A 24872-nucleotide genomic window follows, 5' to 3' on the forward strand; every position below is an offset into this window, starting at 1 on the left:
AATAGACAATAGGTGCAGGAGTAGGCCATTCGGCCCTTCAAGCCAGCGCCGCCATTCAATGTGATTATGGCTGATCATCCCCAGTCAGTACCCCGTTCCTGCCTTCTCCCCATATCCCCTGACTGCTATTTTTAAGAGCTGTATCTAGTTCTCTCTTGAAAGCATCCAGAGAACCTGCTTCCACCGCCCTCTGAGGCAGAGTATTCCACAGACTCACCACTCTCTCTGTGAGAAAAACTGTTTCCTCGTCTCCGTTCTAAATGGCTTACCCCTTATTCTTAAACTGCGGCCCCTGGTTCTGGACTCCCCCAACATGGGGAACATGTTTCCTGCCTCTAGCGTGTCCAAACCCTTAATAATCTTATATGTTTCAATAAGATCCCCTCTCATCCTTCTAAACTCCAGAGTGTACATGCCCAGCTGCATTCTCTCAGCATATCAGGGTCAAACAACTTCGATGGAGAAAAACGTTTCGGGTCGGGACCCTTCTTCAGACAGAAAGTAGACGGGAGGGTACAGGAGGTAAAGGGAGTTCCACCACCTCTACTTTCATTCTGAAGGGTCCCGACCCGAAACGCCACCCATCCATTTCCTCCAGAGGTGCTGCCTGCCCTGCTGAGTTATCCATCTTCGGTGTACACTAGTATCTCCAGTTCCTTTCTGCACGGACTATTTATTCGATTCATGAAGCACATTCTGCAACAACATCCTCTCTGCAAGACTCACATCTGGCATGGTCCTAGCAACATCACAGGAACAGCAAAACCCTATTACATACCATTTTGAACTTACCTTCAACGCGAGGACACTAGGCCTAACATTTCTCACCACCTGGGTCATGGAGTGACACAGTGTGGAAACAGGCCCTTCGGCCCAACTTACCCACACCGGCCAACATGTCCCAGCTACACTAGTCCCACCCACCTGCGTCTGGTCCATATCCCTCCAAACCTGTCCTATCCATGTACCCATCTAACTGTTTCTTAAACGTTGCGATAGTCCCAGCCTCAACTACCTCCCCTGGCAGCTTGTTCCATACACCCACCACCCTTTGAGTGAACAAGTTACCCCTCAGATTCCTGTTAAATCGTTTCCCCTTCACCTTAAACCTATGTCCTCTGGTCCTTGATTCCCCTACTCTGGGCAAGAGACTCTGTGTGTCTACCTGATCTATTCCTCTCATGATTTTATACACCTCTATAAGATCACCCCTCATCCTCCTGCGCTCCAAGGAATAGAGTCCCAGCCTACTCAACCTCTCCCTATAGCTCACACCCTCTAGTCCTGGCAACATCCTCATAATTCCTGGTGAGAATATCACATAATCAAGGGATATTGATCGTGGAGCTGCAGAACTACAGATACTGGAATCTTGCATGGAACACTAAGCGCTGGAATAACTCAGCGGGTAAAGCAGCATCTGTGGAGCACATGGGCAGGCGACATTTTGGGTTGGGAACCTTTTTAGGACAAGGGATTGGCTTGTGGCTTAAGGGCCTGTCCCACTTACCCGGGTTATTCATGAATTCCCCCGGGTTTTCAAACTCGCACAATGTTCGTAACGAGTCCGCAGGAGTCGGCGGATATATTGTAGCGGCTCGTTATGCCAGCCGTAGGTACCCAGGGCTATTTTTTTTACTCGTGGACATTTTCCATCAGGTTGGAAAAAACGTCCTGACTTACCCGATGCCTCGAGTACCTACAGCTGGCATAACGAGCCGCTACGATATATCCACAGACTCCCACGGACTTGCTACCAACATTCTGGGACGACAGATGGCACAATGGGCTAAGTGTTCGGCTGGCGACCGGAAGGTAGCCGGTTCGAATCCCGCTTGGGAGTGCATACTGTCCTTGGGGCAAGACACTTCACCCACCTTTGCCTGTGTGTAAATGTAATGTAATTATGTGAAGCACTTTGGAGTCAATGCAAGTTGACTAAAAATGTGCTATATAAATAAGATTTTAAAAAAATTCTGCAAGTTTGAAAACTCGGGAGAATTTGTGAATAACTCGGGAGAGTGTGACAGGCCCTTTACTCCACTCATCTGCAAAATGATCTACATCTCAAAACAGCCCACGCCTGTATCCACCTATCACTTGCCCGGCTTTGTCCTGCCCACCTCTTCCAACTTTCCCCCCCCATTGCAATCAGGCTGAAGAAGGGTCCCGACCCAAAACGTCACCTGTCCATTCCCTACAGAGATGCTGCCTGACCCGCTGAGTTACCCCGGCACTTTGTGTTTCTCTTAAGGGTTTGAACAGCTCTCTATCACCTTCAGAAAGAAACCGAGGATGGACAAGAAAATACTTAGTGTGTAGGAAGGAACTGCAGATGTTGGTTTACACCGAAGATAGACACTAAAATCTGGAGTAACTCAGCGGGACAGGCAGCATTTCTGAAGAGAAGGAATGGGTGACGTTTCGGGTCGAGGCTGAAGAAGGGTCTCGACCCAAAACGTCACCCATTCCTTCTCTCCAGAAGAGATGCTGCCTGTCCGTTCTGCAGAGTTAAGGCCCTGGCCCACTGTACGAGCTAATTCAAGAGTTCTCCCGAGTTTCCCCTGATTCGAACTCGGAGATTTACGGTAATAGCCGCTCGTAGGTACTCGGGGATCTCGTGGACATTTTGCAACATGTTGAAAAATCTTCACGAGCCTTCACGAACTTACCGCGATTCCCGAGTACCTACCGTTAGCGTTACGAGCCGCTAAGAGTAGCAATGTTACAAAATTTTGAGATTTAAAAAATCAAGTCTGCAATTTATCCCATCAGATAAAGCATAACAATAAGTTTAATTTGACACCTAATTCACTTTCATATCTCAAATAATAAAAAAGTTATGGCCATTTTCATACTCGGAAATTAGCATCTTGTTCCCTATTGCTTTTCTATGGACATAACAAAAAAAAGCTGTGATCGAGGACAGTCAAAAGCCCATAACCTTCTTAAAAATTAAGAGAACTGAATGACATTTTCAGTTATCATAGATTGAACCATTCTGAAACAAATATAAAATAATCTTACTTGGAGGACCTGAAATTAAAGCATATAATTAGTTAGTTACCCAATTGTAGCTAATTTCAAACTTCAATTACTAGATCTAAACATCTATCAATTTCTTAATAAATGATTAACATTTTTAAATAGCCCAAGTGTCCAAATAATATTCACAAATAATTCACAATAAAACATGATTTTTAAATCTCATTTACATCAATTTATAGGCCAAATGGAAGGAATTTAGTGTTCAATTGCTGTAAATTAAAGTCAATTTAAATCAGCTTTCTAGTGGGTTCCTGTGAACGCGCTGGTTTAGCATGTTCACATTGCGCTGGATTTGTGCCCTCAAATGCTCAGAAAAATACTGCGGGATATAAAGAGCCCAAAATGAACTATTCGCTATAGAAAACTTTATATACAGGGTTCTTAAGAAGCCCCATTTAATGTAAAAATAATGTACATACCTTTAATTGTTTGCTTTATAAAACCCTGGGGCTGCGAGAGGTTGCGGGTTGCGAGGGTGATTTTTAAACTACTATAACTATTATACAAGGCCATAAAAACTAATAATACCTTTTGCGACGGGGTCTTCCAGCGATTTTCCGTTAATGATTTACTATGCTGAACATTTTCGATTGCAACAGCCTAGTAAAAATCGCGTTTTAAACCCGCCGCCTCTAAACAGCGCCACGGGATGGGGCAGATACTCAGACACGATTCAGGTAGGTTTTGTAACATACCTACTAAGAGACGCCCCAAGCTCCGACGTACTCACTACGTACATTCTACGTGCTTACCACGGGTTTTGATTTATTTTTTTAAACTCGGGAGAGCTCTTGAATTACCTCGTACAGTGGGACAGGGCCTTTACTCCAGCATTTTGCGTCCATCAACGCGAAAATATGATTCTGTTTGCATCATTTGTACCCAGCGATTAAGAGAAGGCTAGCATAAACTCAAAGGCAGCTGGTCAAATGTACAGACGTGACCGAAACAAAGCTGAATTCTATTTCCTTTTCCAAATTCCTATTCAAAACAACCCGCCATAGAACAACTCCAGTCAACCTTACAATGCAGTGCTGGTGAGTAATGGAAAGATAACGCAACCATGCGCCATGAATTAAACAATATCATCTGTTGTCGGCTAGAAATAGAAAGCAGCAGCAATAAATGAACAGTCAGCTCGGGTGGAATGATTATTATTTTGTATTTTTAAACTGATTCCAGCACCAAACCCAGTTCAACTTAAAATAATGCGATCAATCGCGAGGTTCAAAGAACAGAGGGCCAACGCTTTGATTTTAGCACGAGCAAACCAAGGGACAACGAGTGCATTAACCACAATAAACTGAACTGACCTGTTCAAGACTAAATCTACAAACAATGTTTGACATGTTTAGTTTAGTTCAGTTCTTTTGGCCCACCAGGTCCTTGCCGACCAGCAATCCCCGCACATTATCTGTGGAATTCTCTGCCACACAGAGGGCGGTGGAGGCAGGTTCTCTGGATGCTTTCAAGAGAGAGCTAGATAGGGCTCTTAAAAATAGCGGAGTCAGGGGATACGGGGAGAAGGCAGGAACGGGGTACTGATTGGGGATGATCAGCCCTGATCACATTGAATGGCGGTGCTGGCTCTAAGGGCCAAATGGCCTACTCTTGCACCTATTGTCTATTGTCAATCAGGAGAATGGTTCTGAGAGGGAATAATAGGTCAGCCATGATCAAATGACGGAGCCGAACGGCCTAATTCTGCTCTGATGTCTTATGATCTAATGATCTTCAATGTTATTCATTTTTCTGACAATCCCCATATAGCCAGAGGTGCAAGACAGAAACAGCTGCCTGGGCACAATGAGAATAGTGACTACACTGACCACTGTCACATTGGCCAAGCGTTGACTCGTCGACCGTTTCACTGGACGCTTGCACTCGGTCCGCTGAGGCCTGCTGCATCTCCCGGTTGCCAACCATTTTAACTTCCCTTCCCATTCCCACGCCGACCTTTCTGTCCGGGGCCTCCTCCACTGCCCGAGAGAGGTCACACAGGCAAACTGGAGGAACAGCACCTCATATTCCGCTTGGGCAGTTTGCACCCCAATGGTATGAACCATTGAAGTCTGAAGGAGGGCCTCGACCCAAAGGGTCACCCATTCCTTCTCTCCAGAGAAGCTGCCTGTCCCGCTGAGTTACTGCAGTATCTTGTACCTATCTTCGGTGTGAACCAGCACCTGCAGTTCTTTCCTACGCATTGATTTGTCCAACTTTAGGTAAGCTCTAACAACCCCCCTTTCCCTTCCCTTTCTCCACCACACACCCCCTTCTCCCTCCCCTCTGTACCCAACCTGAACTTGCACCTATTCTCCCTCTCCCTCTCCTCCGACCTTCCTTCCTCTGGCTTCACAATTCACTACTCCTCAATCCACTTGCCTCGCACCTTCTGCTATAACCTCTAGCCTTTGTTCCAACTACTAACTACCCCCCACACCCCCACCACCTGTGTTCACCTATAACCTTCCACGCTTTCTCCCGCCTATCCTCTCACAGCTTTCTTCCCACCACCCCACAAAATCAGTCTGAAGGAGCGACCAGGCCCATCCATGTTCTCCAGAGATGCTGCCTGACCCGCTGAGTTACTCCAGCACCGTGTGTGTCCAACAGTGGAAATTATCTGCTTATTACAAAACAAGTACAGTACATACCCCTCAGATAGACACAACATGCTGGGGTAACTCAGCCACGCAGGCAGCATCTCTGGAGAGAAGGAATAGGTCAAGTTTCGGGTCGAGACCCTTCTTGTCTCGCCCCGACATGTTGTCTATTCCTTCTCTCCAGAAATACTCCCCGAGTTACTACAGCATTTTGTGTCTATCTTTGGTGTAAAACAGCATCTGCAGTTCCTTGTGTAGGAAAGAACTGCAGATGCTGGTTTAAAACAAAGGTAGACACAAAAAGCTGGAGTAACTCTGCGGGTGAGGCAGCATCACTGAACACCTCCGCTCAGTCTGTCTAAACCTCCCTGATCTCCCGGTTGCTCAGCACTTCAACTCCCCCTCCCATTCCCACACTGACCTTTCTGTCCTGGGCCTCCTCCATTGTCAGAGTGAGGCCCAGCACAAATTGGAGGAGCAGCACCTCATATTTTGCTTGGGTAGTTTACACCCCAGCGGTATGAACATTGACTTCTCTAGCTTCAGATAGCCCTTGCTTTTTCTCTCCAACCCCTTCCCAGTTCTCCCACTAGTCTTTCTGTCTCTGACTACATTCTATCTTTGCCCCGCCCCCTCCCCTGACATCAGTCTGAAGAAGAGTCTCCACCCGAAATTAATTTGAATTTGAAGTTGAACTTCAGACCCGAAACATCACCCATTCCTTCTCTCCGGAGATGCTGCCTCACCCGCTGAGTTACTCCAGCATTTTGTGTCTCTCTGCAGTTCATTCCTGCACATCCCCTTCAGTTCAGCTTTGGATTCATGGAACTAGTCTCACTGAAGGTTGAGAGGACTATTAACTGAAACACAATCTCAGCAGATACCTTAGTGCAGCACTGAGGGAGTTGTGTGCTCCATCAGTATCCAACTGGCTGCAAGGCACATTCTGCATTGAAGATGGGGAGTGTTTGAAGTCTTTGAAGTGAAGCAACCAAAGTCAACTAATGAGATGAGGTAGTGCTGGGCACTGACTAAAATGCAAGATGATGTGCGATGAACAACATATTGGAAGGCAAATAAATAGCCATTTTGCTCCTCTGGAGCTTCCTGCTCAACTCTTTGGTTTGGTTTAGAGATACAGCGCGGAAACAGGCCCTTCTGCTCACCGGGTCGGCTCCGACCACCGGCCATTGAGGGAGTGCAGCGTAGGTTTACAAGGTTAATTCCCGGGATGGCAGGACTGTCATATGCTGAGAGAATGGAGCGGCTGGGCTTGTACACTCTGGAATTTAGAAGGATGAGAGGAGATCTCATTGAAACATATAAGATTGTTAAGGGCTTGGACCCGCTAGAGGCAGGAAACATGTTCCCGATGTTGGGGGAGTCCAGAACCAGGGGCCACAGTTTAAGAGTAAGGAGTAAACCATTTAGAACGGAGACGAGGAAACATTTTTTCTCACAGAGAGTGGTGAGTCTGTGGGATTCTCTGCCTCAGGGGGCGGTGGAGGCAGGTGCTTTCAAGAGAGAGCTAGATAGGGCTCTTAAAAATAGCGGAGTCAGGGGATATGGGGAGAAGGCAGGAACGGGGTACTGATTGGGGATGATCTGCCATGATCACATTGAATGGCTCGAAGGGCCGAATGGCCTACTCCTGCACCTATTGTCTATTAACACTATCCTGCACATACCAAGGGCAATTTTACCTTCATACCAAGCCAATTAACCTACAAACCTGTACGTCTTTGGAGTGTGGGAGGAAACCGAAGATCTGGGAAAAAACCCACGTGGTCACGGGGAGAACATACAAACTCCGTACACACAGCGACCGACCGTAGTTTGGTTCGGTCCCGGGTCTCCGGCGCTGAAAGCGCTGCAAGGCAGCAACTCTACCGCTGCGCCACCGTGCCGCCCTCAAAAGATCACTACAGGAGGATCAATTTCTTTAGCCAGAGGGCGGTGAATCTGTGGAATTCATTGCCACAGGCATCATTGGGTAGTTTTATAGTGGAGATTAATTGGTCATGACTAGTCAGGGAGTCAATGGTTATGGGGAGAAGGCAGGAGACTGGGGTTAGGAGTGAGATAGATCAGCCATGAAGGAATGGCAGAGCTGACTCGATGGGTCGAATGGCCCAATTCCTCTCCTGTGATCTTCAATACAATTCATTTTTCTGACAATCCCCATATAGTCAAGAGGGATGCAACACAGAAACAGCCCCACTGGGCACAATGAGTCAAGACCATCCATTGACGTTAATCCTACAATATCCCAATATTTTACTCTCCACTTTGTCACCAACTCCACCCATCCACACACCAGTGCCAATGTACAGCAGCCAATTCATCTAGCAACTTGGGATGTGGGATGAAAACCGGAGCACCTGGAGAAAAGTCACAGGGGGAACGTGCAAACTCCGCACAGACAGAATCCAGGATCGGGATGGAACCTGGGTCTCAGGCGCTGCGGGGTGGCAGCTCTGGCCACTGTGATGCCCTGATCAGTGGCTTTATATTTAACATTTCCCCAATCCACCAGCATCATTCGTGACTCTAAGGACAGTGGTAGAGTTGCTGCCTTACAGCGCCAGAGACCCAGGTTTAAACATGCCTGCAGTTCCCTCCCATATTCCAAAGATGTACAGTTTTTGTAGGTGAATTGGCTTCTGTAAATTGTAAATTGTCCCTAGTATGTAGGATAGTGCAGGTGTACGGGGTGATTGCTGGTAGGCGCGGGCTCAGGTGATTTTGCGCTGTATCTATAAACCACACTCATTTTGACAGGTTCATGTCTAGGGAAGCATTGGAGGGTTATGGAGCAATTGCAGGCAAACAGGAATCTCTCAGGAAGGCATCTTAGATTGGCACGGAGGCATTAGTCCCGTTTCCATGCTGTATGATTCCGACTATCTATCACAATGCATTTGTCATAACTACAAGCCACCTCATCGAACCCCGCGACAGAGGCCACCGATACCTTATGTTTTATTATTATTAATGTTCAGTGTTTTCCGAGTCATTCGTAACTGTCACTGCATGTCGCGTTGTTACTTGTGGGCGGAGCACCAAGGCAAATTCCTTGTATGTGAATACTTGGCCAATAAATTCATGAATGACCTATAATGCCAGGGTAGAGGCCACTGTGTGAGGATACAGGCGGCTCGTCGGTGGGTGGGTGGGACCACGAGGTAGCGGGATACGTCGGGAGGTGAGGATCGTGGGCTGGTAGGAGGGTGAACCGACACAAAGATGGTCGGGCGAGGAGTGGAGAGGGACGTCGGTCGGTTCATGGGAACTGCTCTGGTACATCGAATGCGCGGGCCCACCGGACTTTGAACAATGGCGCCACAAGACGTGCGTAATATGTGCAAAAATGCATTTCACTGTGCGGTGGGAACAGGTGGAGATGAGGGGAAATCCATCAGAACCCCATTTGTTTCTCCAGTACAAAGATTGCCCAAGCAAATTGAATCTTACAGCAGAGCAAAGAAAGGGAAGTTTACAAGCGCACTAATGACTACATTTATAAAAAATTCCCCAGAGTCGGATATCTGCCTTCAGATTGGAAAAGCTACTAAGTTTAGGTTCATTATTTTCACGGGTACCAAGGGGCAGTGAAAAGCTGCCTGTTGCCCAAACACATCAGATAATACCATGCAGAAAGACAATCAAGCCATCTCAAATACAATAGGTGGAGCAAAGGGTGCAGTGTCGAGAATATAGTTCTCAGCATTGTAGTGCACCAGTTCCAGAGACAAAGTCCAATGTCCGCAATAGGGTCGAAGTCTTCTTCTTCTGTCGTGTGTCTTTTAGACCTGCAGCTCCGTTGAGGCGAGCCAGGCCAACGTGTCATCGTCCAGGTCTATCAGACCTCGTTCACCATTCTGTGGCCAACCGGTGTTTGGGGCAACTGGTGACCATGTGCTCCACTGTCTGTGTTGGGTCCCCACACTCGCAGGAGGCGCTCACTGTCCACGAGGCCCCACCTCTTCATCGCTACTCCATAGCATCCAACGCCTGTCCTCAAGAGGTTGAGGGTTGTCCACTGCTTTTGGGGCAGGTCCTGGCCAGGGACGTCCATGGGGTCATTGATGTACTGGTGTAGCCTGGGTGGGTCCGCTGACTTGCACTGGTCTCTCCATCTCGTCTTGACCCAGGGGGTAGAGGTGAATCGGACAGTACCCTAGCTTATGGAAGGACCATTCAGCAGCCTGATAACAGCGGGGAAGAAGCTGTTCCTGAGTGGTGGTGCGCATTTCATCAATGCATGAATCACTGGTTTTGACCTTCTGAGAGGTGTTCCTCTAGTCATGGATAGGGTTGGGGAAAGGCAGAGTGCAGAATATAGCTCTCAGCATAATGGCGCATCAGTTCCACAGACAAAGTCCAATGTCCGCTGCAAGGCAGAGGAGATTTGGGGAGTATCCGAATCTGGCTCATGAAAGGAATAGTGAAGATGGTCGTGAACGATTGCAGCAGGATGTGGATCGATTGGCCAGGTGGGTGGAGGAATGGTTGATGGAATTTAATACAGAGAAGTGTGAGTTGTTGCATTTTGGGATGTCGAACAAGGGCAGGACCTACACAGTAAATGTAGGCCTCTGGGTAGTGTTGTAGAGCAGAGGGATCTAGGAGTACAGGTGCATGGTTCCTTGAAGGTCGAGTCGCAGGTAGATAAGGTGGTCAAAAAGGCTTTTGGCACCTTGGCCTTCATCATATTGAGTATTGAAGTTGGGAGGTCATGCTGCAGTTGTATAAGACGTTGGTGAGACCGCATTTAGAATATAGTGTTCAGTTCTGGGCACCATGTTATAGGAAAGGTATTGTCAAGCTTGAAAGGGTTCAGAGAAGATTTACAAGGATGTTGCCAGGACTAGAGTGTGTGAGCTATAGGGAGAGGTTGAGTAGGCTGGGTCTCTATTCCATGGAGTGCAGGAGGATGAGGAGAGATCTTATAGAGGTGTATAAAATCATGAGAGGAATAGATCAGGTAGAATCTTTAACCCAGAGTAGGGGAATCGAGGACAAAGGCTCAAAGTGAAGGGGAAAAGATTTAATAGGAATCCAAGGGATAACATTTTCACACAGTGGGTGATGGGTGTATGGAACAAGCTGCCAGAGGAGGTGATTGAGGCTGGGACTATCACATTGTTTAAGAAACAGCTGGACAGGTACATGGATTGGACAGGTTTGGAGGGATATGGTCCAAGTGGGACTAGTATAACTGGGACATTTGGTATGGGCGAGTTGGGCCGAAGGGCCTGTTTCCACACTGTATCACTCTGTGGCTCTTACTGTTTAGACGCCTGGTAAGGAAGGAAGAAGCTGTTTCTGCTGGTCTAATAAATCGAGTCTAGTCTCCAGAGGGCATAGGTTTAAGATGAAGGGGTAAAGATAGGAATCTGAGGGGTGACTTATTTCCACAAAGGGTGGTGGGTGTATGGAACAAGCTGCCAGAGGAGGTAGTTGAGGCTGGGACTATCACTACGATTAAGAACCAGTTACATGGTACATGGATAGGACAGGTTTGGAGGGATATGGACCAAACGCAGTCAGGTGTGACTAGTGGAGATGGGGCTTGTTAGTCGGAATGGGCAAGTTGGGCTGAGGGGCCTGTTTCCACACTGTATGACTCTACGAATCTGCTACAAAAGAGTTGAAAGGAGAAAGTGGATAGTTACAATTATAATTTTGACAGGTTTTTGGGAGAAGCAAATTAAATCTATCACAATGGACTCGAAGACTAGTGGAACAATCTGTTCAACGATTCTAGTTGAACTACTCTGGTTGAGCTTAGTTTAGTTTAGAGATACAGCGTGGAAACAGGCCCTTTGGCCCACTGAGTCCGCACCGACCAACGATCCCCGTACATTAATACACTAGGGATAATTTACATTTATACACAAGCCAATTAACCTACAAACCTGCACGTCTTTGGAGTGTGGGAGGAAACCGAAGATTTTGGAGAAAACCCACGCAGGTCGCATGGAGAACGTACAAACTCCGTATAGGCAGCGCCCGTAGTTGGGATCTAACCCGGGTCTCTGGCGCTGTGAGCACTGTCAGGCAGCAACACTACCGCTGCGCCACCGTGCCGCCCTCTCAGATACTCCTGCACTTTGTGTTTTTATTTTTTGCAAGCCAGCAGGCACCTGCAGTTCCTTGCGCTTCATTTAACTTTAGATGAGCATCACGAACATTCTGGCAAGGACTGACATTTTTTCCCTCCCGGTTTGGTGATTTTAAAACGTGCAAACAAGGGCGGTAGATGCTGGAGTATTGCAACTCACGTACTAGAACTCCACTCAGAAGAGTGCCATTTGGGGAGGTTGCCATTTTAAATTGTGCATTTATGATTTTAAAATGATTTGTTTACTTTGAGCATTGCATGCAGTTCCAGTGGCCACATTGCAGGAAGGATGAGGATTTGCACGGTGGCGCAGCGGTAGAGTTGCTGCCTTACAGCCCTTGCAGCGCCGGAGACCCGACTACGGGTGCTGCCTGTACGGAGTTTGCACGTTCTCCCCGGAACCACGTGTGTTTTCTCCGAGATCTTCGGTTTCCTCCCACACTCCAACGACGCACAGGTTTGTAGGTTAATTGGCTCGGTGAGGGAGTAAGTTGTCCCGAGTGTGTGTAGGGTAGTGTTAGCGTACGGGAATTGCTGGTCGGTGCGGACTCGATGGGCCGAAGGGCCTGTTTCCGCGCTGCATCTCTAAACTAAACTAGAACTCAGACAGAAGAGCGCCATTTTGGCAATTAGCGGTTCTAAAATGTGCATTTCTGATTTTTAAAATGATTAGTCTGTTTGGAGCATTGCCTGCAGTTCCAGTTGCCGGAAGAATTAGGAAGATATGGAGAGGATGCAGAAGATGTCTAGCAGAATGCGGCCTAGATTCGTGCATCGTAGCTACAACGAGAGGTCGGACAAACTTGAATCGTTTTCGCTGCAACATCGGGGGTTTGAGAAAAGAACTGAGAGAAGTAAATAAAAGGACCAGGGGCATAAATAAGGACAGAACTTTCCGTGTGGACATACGAGGGCGAGAGGACAAATATCGTGCAAGCGGGAGGGGCAAAGTTTAAAGGAGATATGCAGCTCAGGCTTTTACTGGCGGGTGCCTGGGATGGTGGGGAGGACAAATACAACAGTGGCGTTTGAAGTGGTACAGCGTGGAAACAGGCCTTTAGGCCCAACCTGCCAACGCCCACCAACATGTCCCAGCTACGCTAGTTCTAGCTGCCTGCGTTTGACCTCTATCCCTCTAGACCTCGGGACTAGGGTAGTTGGGATACTACTGGCCGGTGTGGATAAGTCGGGCCAAAGAGCCTGTTTCCACACTGTATCACTCTGTGACTCTAAACCTGTCCTATCCATATATCTGGCTGAATGTTTGTTATATGTTGCAACTGTCCCAGCCTCAACTACCTCCTCTGGCAGCTTGTTCCATACACTCACCACCCTTTGTTAAAAAGTTACCCTTCAGATTCCGAAAACATCTTTCTCCCCTAACCTTCCTCCTATGTCCTGTGGTCCTCGATTCCCGTCCTCTGGGCAAGAGACTCTGTGCGTCTACCCGATCTATTCCTCTCATGACTTTGTACACCTCTATAATATCACCCCTCATCCTCCTGCGCAATGATTATAGTCCTAGCCTGCACAAACTCTCCCTACAGCTCACACCCTCGAGTCCTGGCGATATCCTCGTTAACCTTCTCTGTAGCCTTTCCAGCTTGACAACATCTTTCCTATAACATGGTGCTCAGAACTGAACTCAATACTCTAAATGCGGTCTGAAGAAGGTTTTCGACCCTTCGCACTTGCCAAATCTCATTCATAAACCAATCTTACTGACCAGGTATCGGGGCTGACCATGACCACGGTGGCAATTGTGGCACTCACGTCTGCACTGCTCCCAGATCCTGCTCCATAGATGCTGCCGCACCCGCTGAGTTTCTCCAGCATTTTTGTCTACCTTCGATTTTCCAGCATCTGCAGTTCCTTCTTAAACACAATACTCTAAATGCGGCCTCACTAACGTCTTGTACAGCTGCAACACGGGCGGTCACGGTGGCGCAGCGGTGGAGTTGCGGCCTTACAGCGAATGCAGTGCCGGAGACCCGTGTTCCATCCCGAGTACGGGTGCTGTCTGTACGGAGTTTGAACGTTCTCCCCGTGACCCGCGTGGGTTTTCTCCGAGATCTTCGGTTTCCTCCCACACTCCAAAGACGTATAGGTTTGTAGGTTAATTGGCTTGAGTTTGTATACTTGGTATAAGTGTAAATTGTCCCCATGGCGTATAAGCTTGTGTTAACGTGCGGGTATTCGCTGGTCGGTGGCCTGTTTCCGCGCTGTGTCTCTAAACTAAACCACAACAGGCCAGTTCTACTGTTCTCATTATGACGGCCATTTTGTACATGGACCATTTGGACACAAAACTGTACATGACCACGAGACAAGTATACAGTGCAAAGGCTGATACAATCATCTCACCACCTACCCGGCTCAGGGAAAAGTTGAACAGAGGCAGAAGCAAGAGAACTATATAATTAAAGTCAACACAAAATGCTGGAGTAACTCATCGGGACAGGCAGCATCTCCGGAGGGAAGGAATGGGTGACCCTGGTCGAGACCCTCTCCTTCTTTCCCGTCCCGCTGAGTTACTCCAGCACTTTGTGTCTATCTTCAGTGTAACCCAGCATCTGCAGTTCCTTCCTACACATACTGAAATCTATAATTATATGCGTTTTTAAATAAGGCTATTAATTCCAACTAAAGCTCGGCTGATACATCTTTAAACACATGCCATTTTTTATAAACAAGAATAAAAAGTCAAGATTACACAATCCTCGGCAGATTTGTTTTTCCAATACTTTAACAGTGTCAAGGCTTCGGCTGAGAAAGCTACAATCATCGTTCTGTTGAATAAGAACTAAGAATATTTTGAACAATGCTAAATTAACAGTAAGACCTCAGTAATGCCCCCAGAAATAGCGACAACCATTTTGGCTTCCCATCCACACAATTACAGCAGGACAGTTAGTAAAAAAAAAAGTACCACTATGGTATCTATATTACTAAAACTCTGTTCTTGACCGGTTTCGGCTTTCTGTGCTGCGGTTTCCGAGAGTACGCCGCCACCTACGGCCGTCATTTTTGGCCACCTCGCTCAGAGCCCCCCTCCGCCGCGTGTGTGCCGAGGATTTTTCCCGTCGATGAAAATTGACAGAGATATTAATGTTTTTACAACATTCCCCATTCTCTCTGCTACCCCTGCTGGAGGGAGGGGGGGGCGACTATAAAACCAGGAAGTGGTGTGCCTCAATCAGTCTCTGCAAGTGGTGTGCCTCAGTCTCTGCAAGTGGTGTGCCTCAATCATCAGAGCTTTGAATGACACTGACAAATGTCTACAGCACTGTGAGTACCCTTCATTTGGTTTGAAAATGAAAATATGGTTAGAGGTAAAAAAAGCACTGCCTGCAAATGGTTGTTTGGGTTTGGGTTGAAGTAAAAGGGCACTCTCTCTCTCTCTCCCCCCTCCCTCTCCTCTCTCTCCCCCTCTCCTCTCCTCTCTCCCCCTCCCTCTCTTCCCTTTCTTTCTATCTTTTTATCTATCTCTCTTGTTAGGTATTTATGTATCTATCTATCTGTCTCTCTCTTTATCTATCTAGTTATCTCTCTACATATCTTTATCCTCTCCTCCTCTCTCCTCTCCCCCTCCTCCTCTCCCTCTCTCCCCCTCCCTCTCTCTCCCTCTCTCCCCCCCTCCCCCCCTCCCCTCCTCTCCCTCCATTCTCTCTCGAGTGGGGGGGGGGGGGTAAGTAAGTGTGTGATGCTGCATGCCGCCTCCCCCCCCACAACCACACGTTGGGGGAACAGACCCAACGGGTCTGCACTTGGTCTGGTATTGTTTATTTTTGTACGCCAGATAGTATTTTACAACATAAGACACAAACTGCTAGAGTAGCTCAGCGGGTCAGGCAACATCTGTGGAGAAAATGGAAATTCAATAGTGATGTTTCAGGTTGGGTCACCTCGTCTGAAGGAAGACCCAAAAAGTCATCTATCCATGTTCTCCAGAGATGCTGCTTGATCTGAAGAATCAGTCTGAAGAAGGGTTTCGGCCCGAAACGTTGCCTATTTCCTTCACTCCATAGATGCTGTTGCACCCGCTGAGTTTCTCCAGCATTTTTGTCTATTTGATTTTTCAGCATCTACAGTTCCTTCTTAAACAACATAGATACATAGAAAATAGGTGCAGGAGTAGGCCATTCGGCCCTTCGAGCCTGCACCGCTGCTTGACATGCTGCTTGATCCGCTGAGTTACTCCAGCACTTTAGACTCATAGAGTGATACAGTGTGGACCTCTCTGTCCTGGGCCTCCTCCATTGCCAGAGTGAGGCCCAGCGCAAATTGGAGGAACAGCACCTCATATTTTGTTTGGGTAGTTTACACTCCAGCGGTATGAACATTGACTTCTCTAATTTTAGATAGCCCTTGCTTTCTCCCTCCTTCCCCTCCCCCTTCCCAGTCTTCCTTTCTTTCCTCCCCCCACATCAGTCCGAAACGTCACCTATTCCTTCTCTCCACAGATGCTGCCTCACCCTCTGGGTTTCTCCAGCAATTTTTGTCTACCAGTGTGGAAACGGGCCCTTCGGCCCAACTTGCCCACACCGCCCAACATGTCCCAGTTACATTAGGCCCTTTGTGTCCATCTTCAGCGATGCTGCCCGACCAGCTGAGTTACTCCAGCACTCCGTGCCTTTTGTTATAAACCGGCTTCTGCACTTCCTTGTTTCTGCAGTATTTTACAAACGGTTTTATCACCAAACCTTTTTGCTTCGAGATATCCCCGCTCTATTTAACCAAATTTGCTTTGGTCAGCATCTCTAAAAATAGCATCCAAAGCAGATTGCCTGCCAAAGAAAAGCAAGATAAGGCTTAGATACTGGGAAGACCTTACATGCGATCCTGTGTAAGCTGATGTCTCCCACAGCCGAGAGAGAGAGAGAGAGGGGGGGGGAGTGGCCTTCATATGCTTGATATTGAAGGCTGAGTCATCTGCTAACCTCTGCTGAAAATGCATCGTGCGCAAGCAGGCATGAAACATTACCGACGGAAAGTTTGTGTGAGGGGAATCTGAAACCACGAGGCCATCCCCTAATATGGCCATGGCTTTCAGAGAGAAAATGGCAGTGCAACCGAATGAGATCTTGTACAAGATAGACACCAGAACCAGGGGCCACAGTTTAAGAATAAGGAGTAAGCCATTTAGAACGGAGACGAGGAAACACTTTTTCTCACAGAGAGTGGTGAGTCTGTGGTTTTCTCTGCCTCGGGGGGCGGTGGAGGCAGGTTCTCTGGATGCTTTCAAGAGAGAGCTAGATAGGGCTCTTAAAATAGCAGAGTCAGGGGATATGGGGAGAAGGCAGGAACTGGGTACTGATTGGGGATGATCAGCCATGATCACATTGAATGGCGGTGCTGGCTCGAAGGGCCGAATGGCCTACTCCTGCACCTATTGTCCATTGTCGCAATACACTGGAGTAACTCAGCAGGACAGGCAGCGACTGGATAGAAGGAGTGGGTGAAGTTTTCACACCTTACCCTTCCATACCTCGACACTCTCTCCCCCGACTCTCAGTCTGAAGAAGGGTCTAGTCCTGAAACCTCACCCCTTCCTACTCTCCAGAGATGCTGCTTGTGTCCCGCTGAGTTACTCCAGCATTTTAGAAACATAGAAAATAGGTGCAGGAGTAGGCCATTCGGCCCCTCGAGCCTGCACCGCCATTCAATATGATCATGGCTGATCATCCAACTCAGTATCCCGTACCTGCCTTCTCTCCATACCCTCTGATCCCCTTAGCCACAAGGGCCACATCTAACTCCCTCTTAAATATAGCCAATGAACTGGCCTCAACTACCTTCTGTGGCAGAGAGTTCCAGGGATTCACCACTCTCTGTGTGAAAAAGTTTTTTCTCATCTCTGTTTTAAAGGATTTCCCCTTTATCCTTAAGCTGTGACCCCTTGTCCTGGACTTCCCTAACATCGGGAACAATCTTCCTGCATCTAGCCTGTCCAACCCCATAAGAATTTTGTAAGTTTCTATAAGATCCCCTCTCAATCTCCTAACTTCTAGAGAGTATAAACCAAGTCTCTCCAGTCTTTCTTCATAAGACAGTCCTGACATCCCAGGAATCAGTCTGGTGAACCGTCTCTGCACTCCCTCTATGGCAATAATGTCCTGCCTCAGATTTGGAGACCAAAACTGTACACAATACTCCAGGTGTGGTCTCACCAAGACCCTGTACAACTGCAGTAGAACCTCCCTGCTCCTATACTCAAATCCTTTTGCTATGAAAGCTAACATACCATTCGCTTTCTTCACTGCCTGCTGCACCTGCATGCCTACTTTCAATGTTTAAGAAGGAACTGCAGATGCTGGGGAATCGAAGGTACACAAAAAAGCTGGAGAAACTCAGCGGGTGCAGCAGCATCTATGGAGCAAAGGAGTAAGCCATTTAGAACGGAGACGAGGAAACACTTTATCTCACAGAGAGTGGTGAGTCTGTGGAATTCTCTGCCTCTCCATAGATGCTGCTGCACCCGCTGAGTTTCCTTCGCTCCATAGATGCTGCTGCACCCGCTGAGTTTCTCCAGCTTTTTTGCCTACTTATAATGACTGGTGTACCATGACACCCGGGTCTCGCTGCATCTCCCTTTTTCCTAATCGGCCACCATTTAGATAATAGTCTGCTTTCCCGTTTTTGCCACCAAAATGGATAACCTCACATTTATCCACATTATACTGCATCTGCCAAACATTTGCCCACTCACCCAGCCTATCCAAGTCACCTTGCAGTCCTCCTAGCATCCTCCTCACAGCTAACACTGCCCCCCAGCTTAGTGTCATCCGCAAACTTGGAGATATTGCCTTCAATTCCCTCATCCAGATCATTAATATATATTGTAAATGGCTGGGGTCCCAGCACTGAGCCCTTGCGGTACCCCACTAGTCACTGCCTGCCATTGTGAAAAGGACCCGTTTACTCCTACTCTTTGCTTCCTGTTTGCCAGCCAGTTCTCTATCCACATTAATACTGAACCCCCAATGCCATGTGCTTTAAGTTTGTATACTAATCTCTTATGTGGGACCTTGTCGAAAGCCTTCTGGAAGTCCAGATACACCACATCCACTGGTTCTCCCCTATCCACGCTACTAGTTACATCCTCGAAAAATTCTATAAGATTCGTCAGACATGATTTACCTTTCGTAAATCCATGTTGACTTTGTCCAATGATTTCACCACTTTCCAAATGTGCTGCTATCCCATCTTTAATAACTGACTCTAGCAGTTTCCCCACTACCGATGTTAGACTAACTGGTCTGTAATTCCCCGATTTCTCTCTCCCTCCCTTCTTAAAAAGTGGGGTTACGTTTGCTACCTGCCAATCCTCAGGAACTACTCCAGAATCTAAAGAGTTTTGAAAGATTATTACTAATGCATCCACTATTTCTGGAGCTACTTCCTTAAGTATTTTGTGTCAATCTTCGGTGTATAACCAGCACCTGCAGTTTAGTTTTGGAGGTACAGGATGGAAACAGGCCCTTCGGCCCACTGAGTCCGTGCCAGCCAGCAATCCCTGGGCCTGTTTCCATCCTGTATCTCCAAACCTAAATTGCAGACTTTGCGCCCCGCCAGCGATCCCCCACACACATGCTGCCCACACCAGGGACAATTTACACATATACCAAGTATACAAAACTCAAGCCAATTAACCTACAAACCTGCACGTCTTTGGAGTGTGGGAGGAAACCGAAGATCTCGGAGAACGTACAAACTCCGTACAGGCAGCACCCGTCGTCGGGTTGGAACCTGGGTCTCTGGCGCTGCAGGGCATCAACTCTACCCGTTGCGCCACCGTGGCTGCCCGCTTTCCAACACAAACAATAATAATAATAATATATTTTATTGTAATAGCACATAGGTGCAACGAGATTTGGTATGCAGCTTCCATCTGATGTCATAACTTAACTAAAATTGTGTAAAGGCTGCAGCGAATCGTCCGATCAGCAGAGAAGATTATTAGCTGCAACCTTCCCTCCATTGATGAACTGTACACTGCAAGGGCCAGGAAGCGAGCGGGCAAGATCATCTCTGACCCCTCTCACCCAGGCCACAAACTCTTTGAATCACTTCCCTCTGGAAGGCGACTCCGGACTGTCAAAGCTGCCACAGCCGGACATAAAAACAGTTTTTATCCACGAGTAGTTGCTCTACTCAACAGCCAAAAATCTGTAGCCTCCCTTTGATCTGGTATTTTGTTGGTTCACATGCTTGATCAATGGTGTTTTATCATGAATGTTTTATTATTATTAATGTTTAGTGTTTTCCGAGTCATTCGTAACTGTCACTGTATGTCATGTTGTTACTTGTGGGCGGAGCACCAAGGCAAATTCCTTGTATGTGAATACTTGGCCAATAAACTTACTTACCTACTTAGATACCCAGAGAAATAGGATTTATATTAAAAAAAATAAAATAAACAAATAGTTTAACATAAATACTTTAAAAAAATGAGTAAAACATTCTAAAGTGCAAATATGTCTGTGCCAGGTCGATGTGCCACGTGACCATCCGAGGCAGACAGTTCATGGGGGGGTGGGGGCACTCAGCAGGGCCGGTTCAGAGCAGCTATAGGTCTAGGGATGAAGCTGTTACTAAATAGTGCCCCTGCCCCACTTAGGAAACCTGAAGGGAAACCTCTGGAGACTTTGCGTCCCACCCAAGGTTTCCGTGCGGTTCCCGGAGGTTCCCAGAGGTTTTTGTCAGTCTCCCTATCTGCTTCCACTATCTGCAACCTCCGGCAACCTCCGGGAACTGCACGGAAACCTTGGGTTGGGCGCAAAGTCTCCAGAGGTTTCCCTTCAGGTTTTCTAAGTGGGACGGGCATAAGTCTGGAGGTGCGGGCGTGGAAGGCCTTGTAACGTCTGCTGGAAGGTAGGAGTTCAAACAGACTATTACAAGGGTGTGAGGAGTCTTTGTGGATGCTGACGGCCTTCCTGAGGCACCGTGTGTAGTAGATGCCCTCCAAGGCTGGTAGTTGTGTCACAATGTGGTACTGTACTGGTACTGTATACACACACACACACACACAAATGTGGTTTAAATACCAGAGCAACATTAGACAAATCTCTCGGAAACCAGGGGTAGACCCAGTGCAGCCAAGGGCGACAAATGAATGGTTCCGCCCCTCACCACCAGCTCTCAAAAAAAGACAAAATGGGAAAACCACCCAGATATGCAGCAAATCCCGTTACCAAAAGCTTACGCAGTTCCTAAGCCTCCTTGGCCAGCTCTCAATTTTTTTTTAATTCACCCACTGGCATTCCAAAATTCATCGGCTCAGAGGCATGCTAATTGGCAGAAGGTTCAGGGGGAAAATAATTTAAAAAAAACATACGCTTTGCCCGCTGGCCGACAGGAGTCTCGAATCCAATGGCCTCAAAGATATTAGCCGTGAGATGTGCACATTTATTAATGTACTAGTGTGATCAAACTACAAAATGAGGCTGCAATATCGACAAGAATGGCTTTTTTTAAACAGGCTAGAACACAAAGCCGACCCGACCTCCCTATTCTGTAACTTCCCAGGATTCCACGTCCCAAAAGCTAACAATTGCCCTTTTCTTTCACAAAGAGATGAATGCTCTCTTCACATGTTTTCTCCCAAACAGAATCTACTTTCAATCAAAGTGCTCTCAAAATAACCTTGCAACTGCCAGCACAATAATTCCCAAACTCTGGAAACAAGGAACTGCAGATGTTGGTTTACACAAAAGGACACAAAGTGCTGGAGTGACTCAGCGGGTCAGGCGGCATCTCTCGAGAACGTGGATAGGTGACGTTTTGAGTCGGAAAACATGAGTATGGAGAGAGGTCCCGACCCGAAAACGTCACCTAACCATGTTCCCCAGAGACAAGTCTGAAGAAGGGTCTCGACCCGAAACGTCACCCATTCCTTCTCTCCAGAGATGCTGCCGGTCCTGTCCTGCTGAGTTACTCCAGCATTTTGTGTCCATGTAAAGAATTGTAGGTGCTGGTTGATACCAAAGATGGACACCAAGTGCTGGAGTAACTCAGAGGGTCAGGCAGCATCTGTGGAGAACATGGATGGGTGATGTTTCAGGTCGGGGGGGGCCCTTCTTCAGACTGTTCTCCAGAGATGCTGCCTAACCCCCCGCTTTGAGGGAAAAGATTTAATGGGAAGCTGAGGGGTGACCTTTTTCACGCAAAGGGTGTGGGTGTGTGGAACAAGCTGCCGGAGCCGGAGTTGACGCTGGGACTATCGCAATGTTAAAGAAACAGTTAGACAGGTGCATGGACAGGACAGGTTTGGAGGGATATGGGCCAAATGCAGGCAGGTGGGACTAGTGTAGATGGGGCATGTTGGTCAGTGTGGGCAAATCGGACCGAAGGGCCTGTTTCCACGCTGCAAGACTCTGAAGCAGGGGCTGGACCCGAAAAGTCCTTCTATCCAGAGATGCTGTGTGACTCGCCGAGTTACTCCAGCTTTTTGTGTCTGTCTTGGCTCTACGACCCACTGAGTTATTCCAGGATTTTGTGCCTCATTACCACGCACTATATCTTGTACATTTTGACAATCAACCTCCCAACACACTTGCTGCAAGAGTTAACACAGCTTCACTCAAACTGATAATTACGTTGCTGGTAACATAGATGCAGTCTTTACCAACATATAATTCACCAAAGTGTTTCATCTGCCTTCCCCCTCACTGAAATAGCTCAGCAATAATAACAAAATATACATTGCCAACTTTTCCAATTCCGAGAATGTGCATTTTTTACTTTGAAACACATACGGCATCAAGCCAAGGGCAATCTAACCGTTAATTGGTGTGTGGGAGAGTTGGGGGGGGGGGGGGGGGGCAGAATAAAGAGTCCCCAGCATGTCAAGCAGCCCCAAAAAAGGCAGTCTTGAAGAAAGATTCCTTGGAAGGGTTGGACTGGAAAAGAAACAAAAATAAATTCCCCCCCGGGGGAGTGGGGGAACGAGGGGGAAAGTGTGGGGGGGGGGGTGGGCATGGGGAGTGGGGAAAGCAGGCAGTGGGAGAGGAGGAGAGGAAAAGGGGAGAGGAGAGTGAAGGCGGGAGCAGGAGAGGGAAGGGGGGTGGGGAGGAGAGGAGGGGGAGAGGGAGCGAAGGGGGGAGCAGGGGGGAGAGAGGGGGGGGAAGGAGAGAGGGGGAGGAGAGGAAAGGGGAGGGGGGGAAGGAGGGAGGGAAGGAAGAGGGGAAGAAAGGAGGGGGAAGGAGGGAGAGGAGGGGGAGCAGGAGGGAAGGAGGGGAAGGAGAGAGAGGGGGAAGGAGGGGGGGAGGGGGAGAGGAGGGCGAAGAGAGGGGAGGAGAGGGGGGAAGAGGGGGGGAAGGAGGGAAGAGGGAAGGAGAGGAGAGGGGGGAAGAGGGGGGGAGAGAGGGGAGGGGAGAAGAGAGAGAGGAGGAGAAGGGGAGAGGGGAGAGAGAGAGGGGGGGAAGAGAAGGGGGGAGAGAGGGGGGAAGAGAAGGGGGAAGAGAGGGGGAGGAGAGAGGGGGGGGAGGGGGAGAGGGAGGGAAGGAGGGAGAAGAGGGGAGGGTGAGGGGGAAGGATGAGGGGGAAGAGAGGGGGGAGAGAGGGGGGAATGATAGAGGGGGGGAAAGGGAGAGGAGAGGGATAGAGAGGGAGGGAGGGGGAGAGGGGGGGGAGAGGGGGGAGAGAGGAGACAGGGAGAGGGGGGGAAGAGAAGGGGGGAAGGAGAGGAGTGGACCCCCCCTCGTCTTGTTTGCTGAGGAGAGAGGGAGAGAGGGGAGGTGAAGAAGGGAGAGAGAGGGAAAGGAGAGGGGGGAGAGGGGAAGGGGACCTGGAGCACCCAGAAGGGGGGACCGCCCCCAACGGACTCCCCCAGAGGAGGGACCATCCATCCATCTCTGTGGTCTGTGTGTCCCACCCCCCCCCCCCCCTGCCCCCCCCCCGTGCTAAGAGAGGAAGTGAAGGAGGGGGAGGAGAAGCCGCCGACACTGTCCTCCATCACCCCCCCTGGTCCCCCCACCCGTCACATCACCACACACACACACACACACGTAATATACACCCCTCCCCCCCCCCCCCTCCCCCCCCGGGGTTCAGTGTCCCCCCCCCACCCCACACACACACACGCCCGCCACCTTCACTCCCTGTACCCGGGGTGGGGTGGAGTGAGAGTGAGAGGGGGGGAGAGTGAGGGAGTGAGTGAGGCCCAGAGCGGGGCCGCGGCGGCTTCACTCCCCCCCCCCCCCCCCCCGCTGCTGCTGCTGCCCGGGCCCGGGGTGAAGGTTAGACTACAACCATCTACACACACACACTAACGCGGGGTGTGTGAGGGTCTCCAGCCCCCACCGTGTCCCCCCCTCACCCCCTCCTCACTCCCCTCACTCCCCTCACTCCCCTCACTCACCCTCCAGCAGGCGGGCGATCAGGCTGTCCACATTCAGCTCCCCGTCCGCCATCTTAGCGCCTGTGTACACACACACAGACACAGAGAGGGAGTAACCCTGTGTGTACTGGGTATACAGAGAGAGAGTAACCCTGTGTGTACTGGATACACAGAGGGAGAGAGAGAGAGTAACCGTGTGTGTACTGGATACAGAGAGAGAGAGAGAGAGAGAGTAACCCTGTGTGTACTGGATACAGAGAGAGAGAGAGAGAGGAGTAACCCTGTGTGTACTGGATACAGAGAGAGAGAGAGAGAGTAACCCTGTGTGTACTGGATACACAGAGGGAGAGAGAGGGAGTAACCCTGTGTGTACTGGATACAGAGAGAGAGAGGGAGTAACCCTGTGTGTACTGGATACAGAGAGAGAGAGAGAGAGTAACCCTGTGTGTACTGGATACAGAGAGAGAGAGAGAGTAACCCTGTGTGTACTGGATACACAGAGAGAGAGAGAGAGAGTAACCCTGTGTGTAATGGATAGAGAGAGAGAGAGAGAGTAACCCTGTGTGTACTGGATACAGAGAGAGAGAGGGAGTAACCCTGTGTGTACTGGATACAGAGAGAGAGAGGGAGTAACCCTGTGTGTACTGGATACACAGAGAGAGAGAGAGTAACCGTGTGTGTACTGGATACAGAGAGAGAGAGAGAGGAGTGTGTACTGGATACACAGAGAGAGAGAGAGAGTAACCCTGTGTGT

At 48.7% G+C, this 24872-nt stretch overlaps 1 protein-coding gene across 1 annotated transcript in view; it reads right to left on the reverse strand.

Annotated features, from left to right (window-relative positions):
- The window catches only part of LOC129693451 (serine/threonine-protein phosphatase PP1-beta catalytic subunit-like), a 131191-nt gene extending 106936 nt beyond the window's left edge, over nt 1-24255 (reverse strand). Inside the window, exon 1 of the mRNA XM_055630266.1 lies at nt 24140-24255. Coding sequence (XP_055486241.1) covers nt 24140-24191 — 52 coding nt within the window. The 5' untranslated portion in view covers nt 24192-24255. The remainder of the gene's footprint in view (nt 1-24139) is intronic.
- Between the last annotated feature and the right edge of the window lie 617 nt (nt 24256-24872).

Source organism: Leucoraja erinacea, unplaced genomic scaffold (assembly GCF_028641065.1).
Source record: "Leucoraja erinacea ecotype New England unplaced genomic scaffold, Leri_hhj_1 Leri_299S, whole genome shotgun sequence".
NCBI lineage: Eukaryota > Metazoa > Chordata > Chondrichthyes > Rajiformes > Rajidae > Leucoraja > Leucoraja erinaceus.